Genomic DNA, 15288 nt, shown 5'->3' with positions numbered 1-15288 from the left:
ATTAATAGCCGAGGGTGGGTAGAGTGAGTGCTTGCCAGCATTTTAGTCTGTACACCGATGATGCATGCAGGGTACAGCTCCATATGACACAATATTAAAAATGACTTGTTTTTTTGCTAGCATTGCTATTTCTACTGCATCAGCAATAGTAGTAAACAGCACTGGTGTTAACAGTGAAGACTGTTGAAATTGTGATGAATAAAAACAACTATTTCTTTGCCAAGTAAGCATACTAAAGCTGCTAGATTAGAAAACACATGAGTTGCAGCGTTCCACCAATAATAAAGCACTTAAAAGCTTTCTGTTGACATTTATACAAAGAGAACAGATGAGTGTGCTGTATTTGGTTTTGAAGTCAGTTTGATGCAAACCTTAACAACTGCCCACAACAGAAGGAGTTTTGCAGACTCTTCTTGCAAAAAGAAATGACTAAATTTTGATACCAAGAGTGCTGACAAATTGCTGAAAGTGCTGCCCACTTATCACTGGACTGACAGTTTAATCATTGAAAGTTTACCGCTAGATTGGACTCAAAGGAACAAAGGAGAAGAAACTATAGTATCCGAGGCATTAAAAGATGAATTAAAACTTGAAACGCAAACACTTTTTGGGGGGTGACACTGCTGCATGACTTGCATGCCATATTCTCAGTTGTGGTGTCCAGAAATTACAGATTTTCATTTTCTTTCTGAAAGTGTTGATTAATTCAATGCATAAATGGGGCGACATAGTGTTCTTTTGGTTCTTGTTTTAATTAGTTATAATAAAGGTTGCATTTAAATTTGGTACATGCTGGGTCAACAAGGTTCTTTTGAGGCAGGCGATGAACATCAGCACATCACTCATCTTGTGGTTTGAGCACATGCTCTGTGTTAACCTTCAGAATGCTTTCAAGAGGTTATAGAGCACCTGTCTTCAGAGATTTTTCATTAAGAGCAGAATATACTTTTTCTGCTTTTTTTGATCTCCATTCTTAGTTATGTTTTTCCAGGTGCTTTGTTTACAATATTATTGGATGCTGTTTGAAGAAAATACTATGTATTACATTAAACTAACGGATATCTAATTGCAGTTGTCTAATTGATGGGTTGAGCTTTAATGGAACGTGGAATGGATTGTCTGCCTGGATACATATTCAGTGGGTTTAGATCCTCCAAAGTGGTAATTGTGTGTCTGTATGCTAGAATGTTTGTAGCATTTGTTTACTAGTTTCGGGACCTATCTGATTGCAAAAGAATTGTAAAAAATCTGTTTTCTTGCTTAAAAGTACTCTTACATTCTTAAATTGGTGATCTACCAGCAGTTGTGTACAGTAAAAATATTTTATTAAAATATTAACCTTTTGCACACCTTGCTGTATTTCACATTTAAAAAAAGAAAAAAGCCCCAAAAAACAGAACAGGAAAAAAACCCAAACCAAACAAAAACTGCAAAACCAAACGAAAACACCACCAAAGGAAAAAAACAGACAAAGTCAACCAAACAAAACATTAATCTTCTCAGGAGTAAAGAATAAGGGACTTGAATCAGTTGTTTTCCTGGCCTGCCCCCTCAGCTCAATGCATGTGGATCTTCTGAATTTGAGTCAACTTACTCAAGACATCTCTGATAGATAGGTATCAGAAATTTTCACTTTTCACAGAAAAAAAACAACCTATTGTGGAAATATTGAAGGTGTCACTTATGCTTATTTTTAGTGCCATAGTCTGTAAGAAATGAATTTATTCTAAGAATTAACTTTTCCTGTCAAAATACTTATACTATATGTGAAAAAAAAAAAAATTGGTGTCACGGATATTTTGGGCATAACTTGATTTCTGTAAGAACATAGAAAACTGAAACTGAATGTTCTATGTATCACTGAGATCCAAGCACCATGTAGATTTTTAGCTATATGAATGTAACTTTTTCTCACCATACCCCTTAAATTTTTAATTTTAAAGAATTTGCTCGTAACTTATTTAATATGGAAACTACCTTAAGAATGTGATGCTTTGCTTCCTTAAGGAAGCGTGCTGACTGGTCTTGCAAGTTGGTTAGTGTTTTGATTCATTTGAGTTGCTTGCTGATTGTGGCTATTGCTTTGTTCTACTCATTTGCTGTGTATTGTAAAAATTAAAAATGATAGGCAGGTGGCTCTTCTTTGACAGATGAACACTTCTTATTTTCTTCAGTTTAAAGAGTTAAATTCTGTGTGCATAAATGGCTTAATGTTAGACTTAGGAAGGGAACATAGGCCGAGAGTTGTATCAGTATAGCTTGGTTTAAATGGCTGTAACTAATTTGGAGCAAATTGTTAATGTCATAAGATTTGTTTCAGTTCTTCAAATTTTTAGCTCTACTTTAAACTGCGGTGAGGAATGTGTTGGTTTAAAAACTGTGTCCAAGTCTGCTTTTCTTTCAAAAGATAAAGCTTTATAATTTAGAAGAAGCCTTCATGATGAGAAATTCTAAAGCTGTGGACACTGGGAATGAGGGTGGTTTGCAACTCAAAGTGATGAGAGAGGAAGAATTTGAAACTTTTCAGTGATTTCCTGCTTTGAATATGCTTGCTGAGTGGTTTATGTAAACCCATTTTTACATTGCAATCCAACAGCCTTAAACACATGTGCACACTCTTACTTCCCTAAAGGGAACAGTAATTAACAGCTGAGAAGTGGTAACTTCCTGGTGGCTTTTAATGTGGTGACAAACATTCATCTGAACACTGTCCTTCATGTGCTTAAGAAGAATATTGTTAAGTGTTGTGAAGAAATCAAAGAAGCAATGTCTGTAGGTAAATGTGTAGTCAGTATAGACAGTGTCTGGCTTCAGATCATGTCTTAGGTGTTTGAGAGACTGAAAAATACTATCTGGATGAAGGAAACAAAAGATTACATTATTTGCATAGTTTTCAGGGACAGAGGAAGAAAAATGTTCTCCTGGATGAGAATGCATGTCATTGCCACCATAGGTGACCATGTCATGCCATATTAAGGTGGAACATGGTAACTATATTGAAAACTGTCTCTTCTTGAGTCTGTTTCTCCGCTGCCTTGCTGTGAGCAAGACAAATCTGTCATTTACTGCTAAACTTATTGCTTAGAACAGACAGACCAAAGTACTGTTAAAGGTGAATAATGTGGATTTTGAAATTCTTCATATGAGTTTCTGCTTCTGCCTACAGTAGCGTACTTAGATCTTTTCAAGGGGAGGCCTATTACTGCATTTGCAGAGCTCACAGGTTTTAGAGATACGGTGAGGCTGCTGTATGTCTTTTAAAGTCATATCTACTATTATAATTAAGTATCTCTCCTTACCTAACCCTCTTTTAAATCCCTGGAATGTTATACAACATAATTACCACTGCACTGTTAAGATAGGGGTAAAGTAGTTAGAACTGTACTTGGATGTTCGTTTTGAAACCAAAGCTTTCCGTATTTTTTAATCAGTTGGCTTCCTGTGAGATATTATGGTGGGAGAATTTGTAAAGAATTATAAATGCAGACAAGCCTTGCAAATGAACTTGGGAAGTGTGATTTCATTATAGATGTGCCAAAGAGGCTTTTGGGAAGGGAAGATGAGGCATCTATTTGATAGTGTGCAAGAAATGGTGGGAGATAAATCTAAATAAAAGACTTGTTTACTTGGGTTCCTTTTATTTTCCAATGGGATGTGGTGTGCTTTGAGGATGTGACCTTCCTGCTGTTAAGTATTTTTAAGTATATCAGGACACGGTAAAATGGATACGTATTCGCTAGAGGTGCGAATAGAGCTTTTAGCTTTTGTAACATGCTGGTGGTAAGGATTTTTGGAATCTTATTGCACTTCTGATCAACTCTTGAGGAAGGTGCTGGAAGTACAGTAGCAGATAGTTCTATAGATATGTGGAACTGCTAAGAGTGGCAAAGTTGAAAGATACTCAAAACTAGAGGCTTGAATTTACTTTAATGGAGACTAAAAGGAAAGATTATGTGATCAAAATTCAGTACTTTTGTATGGAGAAACATAAGTTGTGTGATTAAACGAGAGTCATGTATCTGAGAAAACTGCTGTTAGTCGTTAAAAAAAAAAAAAAAACAAAACAGACTTAAAGATGTGTAAAAACGTTCAGCATTGAATGGAAAAGCCCAGGGTATATATTAAGCAGATAAATAACTTTAAGAGTTGTGTATTTAGGATAATGCTTGTGGTTGGCTGGGATGAAAAGTTGAGGAAGAAGATAGGTTGTGTTCTATCCATAGCTAGAAGTGAATGAGAATGGGTTCAACTGGAGATTTGATCAAATTATTTCATAATTTAAGCAGTAGTCCTTCAGTTCTGCCAAATGCAAGGCAAGTGAAGAGAGGCTCCTAGGCGGTGATAGATACAGAAAGGGAATTTGGACACCTGATCAGCAGTTAAAGAAAAACTGGGAATACAGGCTTGTTATTTCACCTACTTCTTCTGAATGTTTCTTCTGAGGTTTTAGGGAAGTAATCTAAGGCAAGAGAGAAGATAAAAGGCCAGGAAGCAGAAGAAAGAGTAGCACTTGAGTAGCTGATGATAATGATGATAAGGAGTTCCTGTAGCTGGCTGTCCCTGTCCTGATGTTTGTCAGTGTTACCAGTGGCGTCAGTGTGGAGAGAGCAAATAAAAACCTACATATGCAAAGAAAACTAAATGTCAGGTGTCTGGTCCTGTAGTGGAGTAGAAAATCCTGAGTTGGTAGGTGTCTTCATTCTATATAGCGTTTGAGGTGTGATAGATGGCTTAGGTTTTACACAAGCCAGAATTCTGTGATAGTCCCCAAGTCAGCTTATCCTCCTCTCTACGTGTGTTCTGAGTGTCATGAATGTGACATATGAGTAATTGCAAGGGAAAGATTAAAGTAAGTGCTCTTTCTTTCCTGTGAAAACTAGGATATCTGATGTTAGTGATTATATCCTACATGAAAGATACAATTTAAAATGAAATTTTCAGTGTAACTACTCAGCTGCCGAATAAAAATAAAAATGACCATGTTGCTACTTATGCTTCAGTACTTCAGCAGACTGCCTAACTTGCTGCAGTGGGGTGTAAGTTAATGGAAAATCTGAAGAGAATGAGAAGGAAATAAAGTCTGCCAAAAGACAAGAGATGTGCTAAAGAATTTCTTTATATATTGAAACCAGTACAAAGACTGCTTCTAGTTAAGAGGGTTTTGTGCCTGTTGCCAAAATTATTGTCAGTGTAGAAGCAGCTGTGGATTTTTTTCTCTAGCTATGATTATATGATGACAAAATTTCTCCGTTGTAAACAGGCGTTAAACACCAAATCATTATATAGTATATACAATTGAGTATGTCAGTTGTCACTGGAGAAACAACTTGTTATTGAATATGCAGAGTCAGTTTGTTAGAATTAATTCAAACTAACTCAGTTGAAAATTAGGTCTGTTTTGTTTGAGGTTCGTAATTTGTGACATTCTCACTCTCCCCCTTAGTTTTTTTTTTTAAGTGGTGAAATGTTAGCTATATCATTTGTCAGAGAAGAAATAGATTGTGAAACAGAGGTTACATTAATCTCTTGTTTGCTGCTAGAGTTTCAAGTGACTTCTTATTTCTATGGCTTCCTGTGGTCAGATGAAAACATGAAGTTTCTGGTTTCAGTTTCATTTTAATTCTGAAGCTTTTGAAAGCAGTTGTAAGAATTCTAAGTAAAAGAACCATCATAAGTCTTAACGCTTTGGGAACAATGCCTGTTTACGTGTTAGTTTTCAGTTTGAAATTTGGTTAATATGTTCATTTTAAGTAATTATTTAGTGATATTCGAATAAACGCATCGAGAAAATTTTATACTAGTTGGGATTCTGTAAGGTAGGAAATGTGGGGGTTTTTATTCGTATACCAGCAGTTTAAATATCAGTTTAACAGTTCTAGAAATGAAATATAAGTGCTTGTTAAATTTGTCTTTTGAGTTAAATAAGAAACCTTTGTGTCCATTCTCAGATATTACAGTTTAGTGAAACTAACCTGGATTTGAATCAAATTAGACATTTTTAGCTGCCTTTTATATAACTGCTGAACTACATCTTGGCAGAAAATATCTCAAAGTGTGATTAATACAGGTGTAATTGCTAGAAACGGTACTTATAAGTTGGCTTGTGACATTCCCTGGTGCTTTTGAGGAATTTTTCCTTACTTTGCAATGAAGTAGTAGGACTTCTGGGTGTATGTGGAGGTTGCTGAGGTCTCTGATACCATACTTGTCTTCATTGTTTCATTGTCTTTCTGGAGGTAGTCAGTAGAATGATATTTACTAGTTTATTTGTCGCACTGTGTGCTCAGTAACCACACCCTTGAGTTGTCAGATTTCTCATTGCTCAAAGATTTGATTTCCAAATGCTATAGTTAATGTCATAACTAGGAAATAGTACTGTCTTGATGCATTTTTGTATCTTCTATGTTAATGTTAGGTACATATTTCTAATTTATTTGCCTTTAAGATAGTTTATTAAAGAAAAATGTAAAAACTAGTTTTGTACACCTTTTAAATGATGTGCACAATTTGTGTCAACAATATGTTCTAAGGAGCTACACATAATTTTTAATTCAATAGCTGAATTCCATAAACGAGATGAGTAGGTTGCAAATTTACAGACATGAAGAAAACATTTAAGATGGGTCCTGCAACTTAAACAAAACAAAACACCACAAAAAAACCCCAAACAAACAAAAACCCTACGAAAATACCTCAACAAGACCAGAGTAGATTTTTCTTTCAAGTTACCATGATGCTTATGAAGAGAGGAAGCAAATGACATTAAAATTTGGGAAAGATTAGAAAGTGAAGACTGTCATGCTAGATTATAATCTGTTACTGTATTTAATACCTAATATACGTTTTTCCCCCCACAGAAATTAGCAGAGTACGGAAAGACATGTATAACGACACATTAAATGGTAGTACGGAGAAGAGAAGTGCAGAATTACCAGATGCTGTGGGACCTATTGTACAGTTACAAGAGAAACTATATGTGCCTGTAAAAGAATATCCAGATGTAAGTATATCTTTTTAGTCCCTAAATTCTTTTTTGATCCTTGTGGTCATATTTAAATGTAGATTTAATGTGATGCTACCCTTGGATCACACTGAATTGCTTTTGACAAGATACTTCTTAGGGGAAGCAGTGTATCTTCCACTTGGTGGCTTGATTTGCAGTGAGTGTGAGTGGAAGAAGGTTGTGCTAAATACCAAACTAGTATGGATTATAAAACTCTAGATCTAAGATCTGAATTTTCTTGTTCATTCAGTATTGTAAGTCCTGAGATACCGTGTAGTGTGTTTTATGGGGGAAGTAGTTCTTGGGATGGTGTTTTTTCCTCTTAGTATGTATTTGAAAGTCAGTTGGAGAATCCTTGGAGGCCATACTTAACCTCAACTACTGTTTGTCCCATACCTGTGTAACCAGTTCTGTTGCATATAGCTGTCTTTATTTTGGGATTGTCCCCCTCCTTCTCCCCCTGCCCAGTGCCCCCTCCACCCCCCCCTTAAGCAAAACTCCTTGCTTGCATGCCAATGTTATGTTCTCCATTGGGTGTTGTATGCTATTGTAAATTCCTTTTTTGAGGAAGAATAGTTTCCTTTAATTAGAAGAAATACTTAGGACTTCTGTGGTCTGAATGGTTTCTTAAAACAAATCGGGAAAGATAGTTCTGTCAAAATCTATGCCAAATGTTTTCATTGATCACTGACAAGGTAAGAAATTGTGTTGTTTCTCTGTAATAGAATTTAGAAGTTCTGTTGCAGTGGAGGAGTGCAGGGTCCAAGTAAGGCATTTGCAGATTGAAGTGGTATAAAGTGGAAGAAAGTACTGAACAGCAAAAAACTGAGGTAACACTTGTGTAGTTCTGTGGCTTTTCTTTGTATCATTAATTAGATTAAGCTCTCCAAATTGAGTTTTATTATTTTAATGCTGCTTAGAACATACAGGCCTCTGAATAAACCCTCATTGTGCCATACTTCGTTAAGAAAATTAAGTGCAAGTTGTTACTCAGAACAGAATATTTAGACGAATATCTCTTCTCCCCTTTCAGTTTTAAAAAAGTTGTTTTGTTGCTCTTGAATTAAAATACCTCTACTGGGAAAAGCCTTCAGAGAATTTGCATTGATAGTAAGGACACCTCTTTCTCCTTCCCTTCCATTTTTCTTCCAAATTAAATATAGGTATATGCATATGTATATAGGTATAAGTACACATATATACATGCATATGTGTTCCCACACCAAAACCAGTGATTCTTTTGAAACTATTTGGAATTACAGATTTTTTGAGAGGAACTGTGCGATGCAGTTCTTCCATAGAGCAATATAAGTAGCTCTTACTTAGATATCTGTATATATCCTAAAGTTATATTGCTTATTGGCTTTTAAAAACAGCTTGGTTGTTGAAATCTTGGTTTTATAACTCAGCAATGTATTCTTTGTGAGAGTTGTCTAGTTACCAGTTGTAGTTTTTACAGAACTTGATCCTTGCTGTATTAGAATCATGAGGTGTGAGGAAAAAAAAAAGGGAATTAGATTTCCCATAATTAGTATAAGCTTTTCTTCTAGAAATCAAGGATGTAGTAGCTTAGCTCTTCTCTGCTAGTTAATTAGCAAATACACTGTAAATAAGCAGGAAAGAGTTTGTCTCTAGTTCTGCCAAAGCATTTGTGTAGCTTTAGGTGTATGATTTCTCTAGCTACTGCTAGCTCTTTGTGGGCCTTCAGGAGAATGCTTTTGAAGTGGTCACTGATTTATTTTAATAAACTTACAAATTCAGAAGATGGAGAGACCTGTGATTTGTATACATGTGTCCTGGAATAAGAAGGTAGTTGTTCTTCTGAAATGTTTGCTGAAAAGTGAATAGCTTCTACCGCTATGGTGGTACTTCGCAGTTCAAGCTTCATGGGGAACCAAGCTCATTGTTGTCTGTGTGCTCCTGCCTGTCTACGTGGTGTCTGTATTTGCTCTTAGCTACTCAGAATGGGATCTGCACAGCCTCAATAATCGGTTAAGCAACTAGAATATACCACTATCTACAAAAAAAAAACTGTGGCTTTGTATGTAGGCCTTTCTAAATTAAATAACCTGCTTTGCATGCAGGCTAGTGAAGAAAGAAGAGTGACTAGAAACTGGTTTTGATGTAGATTTCAGAATATTTAAATAATAGAAATTTTTAAAAAATCAACATACTTTTCTGATGTTTTAATAAACTTTTATTCTGGTAAATATTTTTTACTTGCAGTTTTAAGCATGTAGATTTGTTGATTGTGGTGAATACTGAATAATATAATACTATAGTGTCATTTTGTGCACAGAATCCTAAATAAGTTGAGGCATAAAAATAATTGTCTACAGTAAGTTTAGACAAACTTATGTTTTTTAATATATGTAAATATACAAATACACGTATGTATAAAAGACAAAACAATAAATTTCTGTAGCCTGTGTCACTTCAGTATTACTGATTCACTGTCCTTTGCGTACCTACACAGAGGAAATAATATATATTACAAAGCTAAAATAAATATATAAAATCCTCTATAGAATCTTTAAAAATTATTTTTTTGTATGAGTGCATATTGAGTATTTTTATTCTAATTTTTCTTTAAAGACCGTAGCTGATGCAAGGTTCAACTTTCCAAAATAGCAGTTGTCTGAAACAGCCTGTGTAAAGTCTGCATTTTTACCTATGTAGGAGTAAATGGAAGATGCATAAAAATCTTGCTAAAGAATAACTAACTTTCTTTTCTATGTCATAGTAGTAAGGAATACTTTGCTGTGATGTAATCATGGCCTGATAAATTACGTAACTGTTATGGTGGTCTGCTTTTCTAAATCATTGTTTTTCCCATAGTAAGATACAATAATGCAGTTGTGTATATTTATATATTTTTTTCCTCTAGCGTCCTTGGAAGGTGTTAGATCTTTATAGAAATTTTAGTCTTAAAACTGATATTTGAACTACTTAGCTTTTCTGAAACATGTATATACTCCAGAAACTTAAGAAATTATGCAGAAGGCACGCAGAAGATTAAAATGCATTAGTTGTCCATAATTTGCCCTTCAGTTAAAAGTATATTCTCTCTGCAGTTAAATATTTGTATTCTCATTTAAGTCTTTGGTGTTACAGTTTGAAGGTGTTTCCAATTAATAAGAAATATTTTCCATCGGAGTTTAAAAAAGAAAAATAAAAGATGTCAGGAAAATTGAGCTCTGAGGAAGCAGAAGAAAGGAGGATATGCTATTGTTTGTGGGTGAATAGTTAAAAGTCTTTAGCATTTCTTATGCTTCAGATAAATGATTAATTTTCTTGAATTTCCCTAAAGAGCTGAGACTAAACTTTGTGTCTGATATAAATTTAAACAGTTTTTGGAATTAGTACCTACAAATGTTGGACTGAATAAATGTTTTCTATTATAATCATGGCTTTATTATTAATAAGTACCCTGTTAACTCTGATTAATGTGGAATTCTCTGTTGGAACTCTTCAGTGCCTCTTCAGTAAAAATGTAAGAACTCAGTAATTATCGCGTTTAAAGTAGCATGTCCTTTGAGTATACTGAAGCTCAAAGGCCAGCAGTGATAAACAGCTTGTGCGTACTTTCTGACCATTTTAGTTAAAACTGTTTAATTAGTACAACAGAATGATGAACACAGGGATTCAGTTTACTATGGGGAACTTACTGACAAAACGTTTAAATCCTTTTTCAATTTGGTAATATCAGAATTTAATAGCTTCCCTAATATGGATTAGGAAAATGATAACATCCTCTTTATTTATTGTTCTGTTTCTTTTACTGAAGCTCATCGTTCCCTAGTGGTAAACAGGGAAGGCGGCTAAAAGAGCTTCCCTTGTTTACCCTTGCAATAGGAAGGAAAGAGAGAATGTAACTGGTCTCTGTAAATAAATCTGAGCTGCAGGGAGGTTTGGCAAAAGATCAACTAGTAATACAAGTACAAAAGTGTACGAAAGAACTGAAGGAGTTTGTTTGCTGATTTCCAGTCCGAATGAGATATTTGGAAAAAAATTCTAGTAGAAGTAGTAGAAGGAAAAAAAGTTACTTTTGAGTTTGAACTTTCTGTATTTGTGAGAGGCTTTATGCACTCTGGTTGCAAATGGTAAGGCAATGGATTCATTGAGAAAGGTCCCCTTTGTTTAGATGCTAATAAACAGAGACATGCATTAGTATTCGTATGAAGCTTTTTTACCTTTTCTGTCTAATGCTTTATTGTATAGCCTTCCATTTACTAACCCATCTGATTCACCTTTTACAAATGAAGTTTCTTTTGAGCCCTGGTAAACACTCAGTAGCTTACCATTTTTGGTAGTACCTTGCTGAAAGATTACATATTTTGTCATAATTTTGTTCAGAAATATGCCTGTCAAATCTCCAGAACATGTTTGTCCTGGGACGCAAAAGATTGGAAGACACCGGAGATAGAAATCCTATCCTTCAGTCTCTGATGGTAATCTTGCAGGTTCAAGGTCAATTCAGGAGTAGTGACGAACTTGATCCATATTTCATCCTTGTGAGAATTATTTCTTCCCCATTTAACCCTTAAAGCATTGAGTGCAATTAAGTTAGACAGGTGATTACCTAGTCATTTATCTGTTCATATTCTTATTCCTGTTTCATTCTTACTTTCAAATTATGCTCTTTAACTATTTGCAGATATTCTGTTTTGTTTATGTGGAGGAAAAAAAGAGGAAGGCAGGGTAGAGGTACGACAAGTAAATACCTAGTAAATAGCACTTGCTTTGTCTAGGGCTAAGGCTATTTTCCGTGATATTATTCAAAGTAAATATGGAAATCTAGTAAGATAAATGAGTTGCATCTGGTACTGATACGCAAGTTGAACGTATTTGTTATGATACCGTTTTGTTATGGTGATGCTTGCATTAATAACTTCTTCAAATTGACGTAGGATATATATGACATTCCTAGTAGAAAGCAGTGAGTTATTTTTCTTGTTTAGTCAATATACAGGTCCAACTCAGGAGGGTAGGAGTCCTCTTGTATGACATTAAGGCCTAGTGCTAAACATTTGGGTGCCTTCTGTATATTGTGGATGAGGAGTGTATGTGTGAGGGGAAGCCAAGTGCTGAAGGAGGATGTTAGGCTAGAAAATCAGTATAAACAGTTAGTTTGTAGGTGCCTGTTGTTTTTCTGGAAATGAAATATCTAAAATTTCAGTTGGAATAAATTAATTTTACTAAAAATGGTTAACTTTGGGATTTACAAAATTTGAGGTTGCAAAGGGTGTGTCCAACTGAACTTTTTGAAGAACAAATTAGTAGTTAACGTGTATCATGCTTGGTTTTGCTCACACAAAGCCTTTCATGATGGCTCGGTTCTCGATTGTCTCTGCAGAGTTAGGCTTCCAATGGGCAGTCTATTAGATCAGAGCTCTCTTCTTAACACCCTCTTCTGTTTTAAAATTCTGCATTTTATGCACATAAATTTCTTAAGTTCATGGACTACAAAAGTATTTGTGTAGATGGTTGATCATGTACTACTATGTTGTATCAATTTGTTTATGCTTCCTTTTGCTGAACTGTTTCCCTCAGAACTACTTTTTGTGTAGTAGCCCTTGCAAGATAAAGTTCTGAATAGTTGTGTGCAAATACAAATGATGAAAGGTCAATTGTGAGACAGATTTGTGGAATATTGATTCTGGTTTACATTGTTTTATTGTTCAATCTGTTCTCTGAAGTGTTTACTGTAGTAAAGGTGTTTTATACGGAGGGGAGGAGGTGCTTCAGCATGACTTTTTCCTTGCTGTTGTGAATAGGTCAGGTGTACTTGAGTACACCTGCTGAACTTGCTGATAGTGTTTGTGAATTAACATGCCGTGTACTTTAACTAGGATTGGGCACTGCAGTAAACACGGAAATACATCAGTAAGGGCTAAAACCCTACCTAACACCGTAAAGTAGAGCTGTGTTTCAAATACATACGTGGATTTACAAATTGCTGTTTAGGTGTCAGAATCCCTACCAGATGCTCTCAGTTATTTGAAATCAAGAACAGGTCTTCCCTTTTCTTCAGAGAACTGAAGATGACTCTTGAAGGATGGGGTTTGTAGCTGAGAAGTACAATGTTATAAGGAGGTTGGAAATACAGAAGAGAATTTAAAAAGTTTCTAAATTTTTTCCTTTGGTTATTATAGTTGACAAAGGAGACCTAAAACACTGAGGTGCCATACTTTACCCCAAAACTTAACCTGACAATTACTATGATATCTTCCTTTTTCCTCTTTTTTCTCTCCATACCTTGTGGTCAGAAACCTTTTGACAAGAATATTAGATATTTCTTCCTTTTTAGTAGCTCTGTAGATTAGGTATTACTGTTTGTATGATCAGATTTTTATGGAGTTGCCCTTGCAAAAGTAATTCAATACTTTATTATCAGAGGACAGCATGAGTTCTGTAGCTTCATATAGGTAGAGCAGTGAAATACAGGGCTTTACTAATTAGCTTGCTCTGTGTTTTGCTGGGATAAGGCGGCACTGAGCCTCATCCTGAATTGCTGTTAAAAGTAGTTTTGAGTACTAGTCAAAATTACCAGACTGATATTTTCCTTGTATCTCTCCCAAGTCATACACTCAGGTAAGAATCAGCCTACATGTCCTCAAGACTAAGATCTATTGTTTATCGCTAGAGTAAGTCTAACCATAAACCTTGAGAGTGCATATTAATTTAAAAAAGAAAAAAAAGTTGCCTTTTAAGCAAGAATATGGACTAGTGTTTTGAAGATATGTGCTGTTTTTAGGTTCTACTGTTTCTGAAGTTCTTTTCTCGTTAATACATTTTAACGTTTGTAACACTTGTCAAGGAAGTCTTCAGTGTGAAGCTGCATTTATAGCATTTGTTTCTGATGTGAATTTGATCCATAGTTTAAAAGAGCAGTATTGCTCTCTGCATTTTCTTCTCAGGTGTTGGTCAGTTGGTCTTTTTCTGTGATTCTTGTTGAGAGTAAGATTGTACACAAATACTCGAGCTTGATGAGTAAAAATTCTGTTTAGATGTTTCCTCCTTCTGTGTTTTGGTTCATAGCTTAGGATCTGTTGTTTGCCTGTCTTCGCATTGAACATTGGATTTAGAATAAAACACAAATGCTACTTTGGTAGACACCTCTGTGTAGCTGATTCTGATATCGTGTAGCTAATAGGTATTCATCTGTAGTTGTGTGAATCTACTCAATTTATTTCATTAGTTTGTTATTTTTTAAAGCCAGTAAGAACAGTGGTTGTACATAGTTGCTCCATTTCAGTTACTTTGGTATGATGTTAATTCACAATTCTAAGATTTTTTTATGGTTATTTTCTCTTTCTTATTAAGACCAGTGTAAAATATAATAGTTGAATTCTGTGAGGGCACTGATTGATTCCTTTGGAAATTTGCTACACTTCTCTGAAATTGTATGCATTGTTTTTCTTCCATATACACTCAGTATTTTAAGAAAAATAATGCTGGTGGTTAAGCAGTCTGTTCCTTTTTACATCTTACTTGCACTTACTTTAATTGTCTCTTATTATAGAGCATAGTATCCTCCCATCTTTCAGGAAGGCTCATGCACCTGTCCTAATGGTGTACATTCATCCTCTCAACACTTAATTTTAAGTTGCTTAGATTGATTAATTTTTTTAGAAGCTTCTGTTTCTTTAGAGTACTGACATAAGCTTGATCAATATCTTTCAGCTCTATGGTTTATAAACAATCAGAACATACTGTCCTAAAAAATCAAGTCTATTCTAGTTACAGACATTATGATCTGTAGTGTCAAAGGACACTGGGGGCTTTGCCCTGTTGTCAGTGGTACAGGGACTGCTTTCTCTGAAGGATCATCAGCTGAATTATGATTTAAAGTTGTCTTAAATATGCAGCAGTTTCTCAGATCATTGTTTTCTCTGCCAAGTACAGGTGGTCTAAAATGTGAATGCTGCATGAAATGGATGTCTCTGTGTGGCTGTTCCAAATTTACCACCATGGTTAGTGGAAATGACCAGTTTTTATCTTGTTAGTGTATCTTAAGTATTGATGATAATTAATCTGTTATTCAAAATAATATATTCAGCTTCTGGGTCATACTGTTTAACCTAATGGTTTCAATTGTATAGTTCGAAGCCATTTGATTCTGTTTGATTACTATTGTTTTAAAGTGAATGTCACTTGCATTGAAAGTAAAGCAAAGTTGCAGTCACTCGACACAGATACTAAAATAGTATTTCTTGGGATGTGGTCTCTAGATTTTTTTCAACTTAATCTGGCCAAAATAATATTTTGAATCTTTTTTTTTT

At 35.0% G+C, this 15288-nt stretch overlaps 1 protein-coding gene across 9 annotated transcripts in view; it reads left to right on the top strand.

Annotated features, from left to right (window-relative positions):
• Positions 1–15288, top strand: part of QKI (QKI, KH domain containing RNA binding) — a 158406-nt gene that overhangs the window by 31636 nt on the left and 111482 nt on the right. For all 9 annotated transcript variants that reach the window (XR_011738335.1, XR_010651084.2, XM_071806364.1 and 6 more), the window contains exon 2: positions 6858–7000. Coding sequence is in view for 7 of the 9 variants with exons in the window: in XM_071806364.1 (XP_071662465.1) it covers positions 6858–7000 (143 nt within the window). In the remaining 2 variants the exon portion in view is untranslated. The remainder of the gene's footprint in view (positions 1–6857; positions 7001–15288) is intronic.

Source organism: Patagioenas fasciata, chromosome 3 (assembly GCF_037038585.1).
Source record: "Patagioenas fasciata isolate bPatFas1 chromosome 3, bPatFas1.hap1, whole genome shotgun sequence".
Taxonomy (NCBI): domain Eukaryota; kingdom Metazoa; phylum Chordata; class Aves; order Columbiformes; family Columbidae; genus Patagioenas; species Patagioenas fasciata.
Note: the sequence above shows the minus strand (reverse complement) of the source record. Positions and strands in the feature narration are given on the sequence as shown.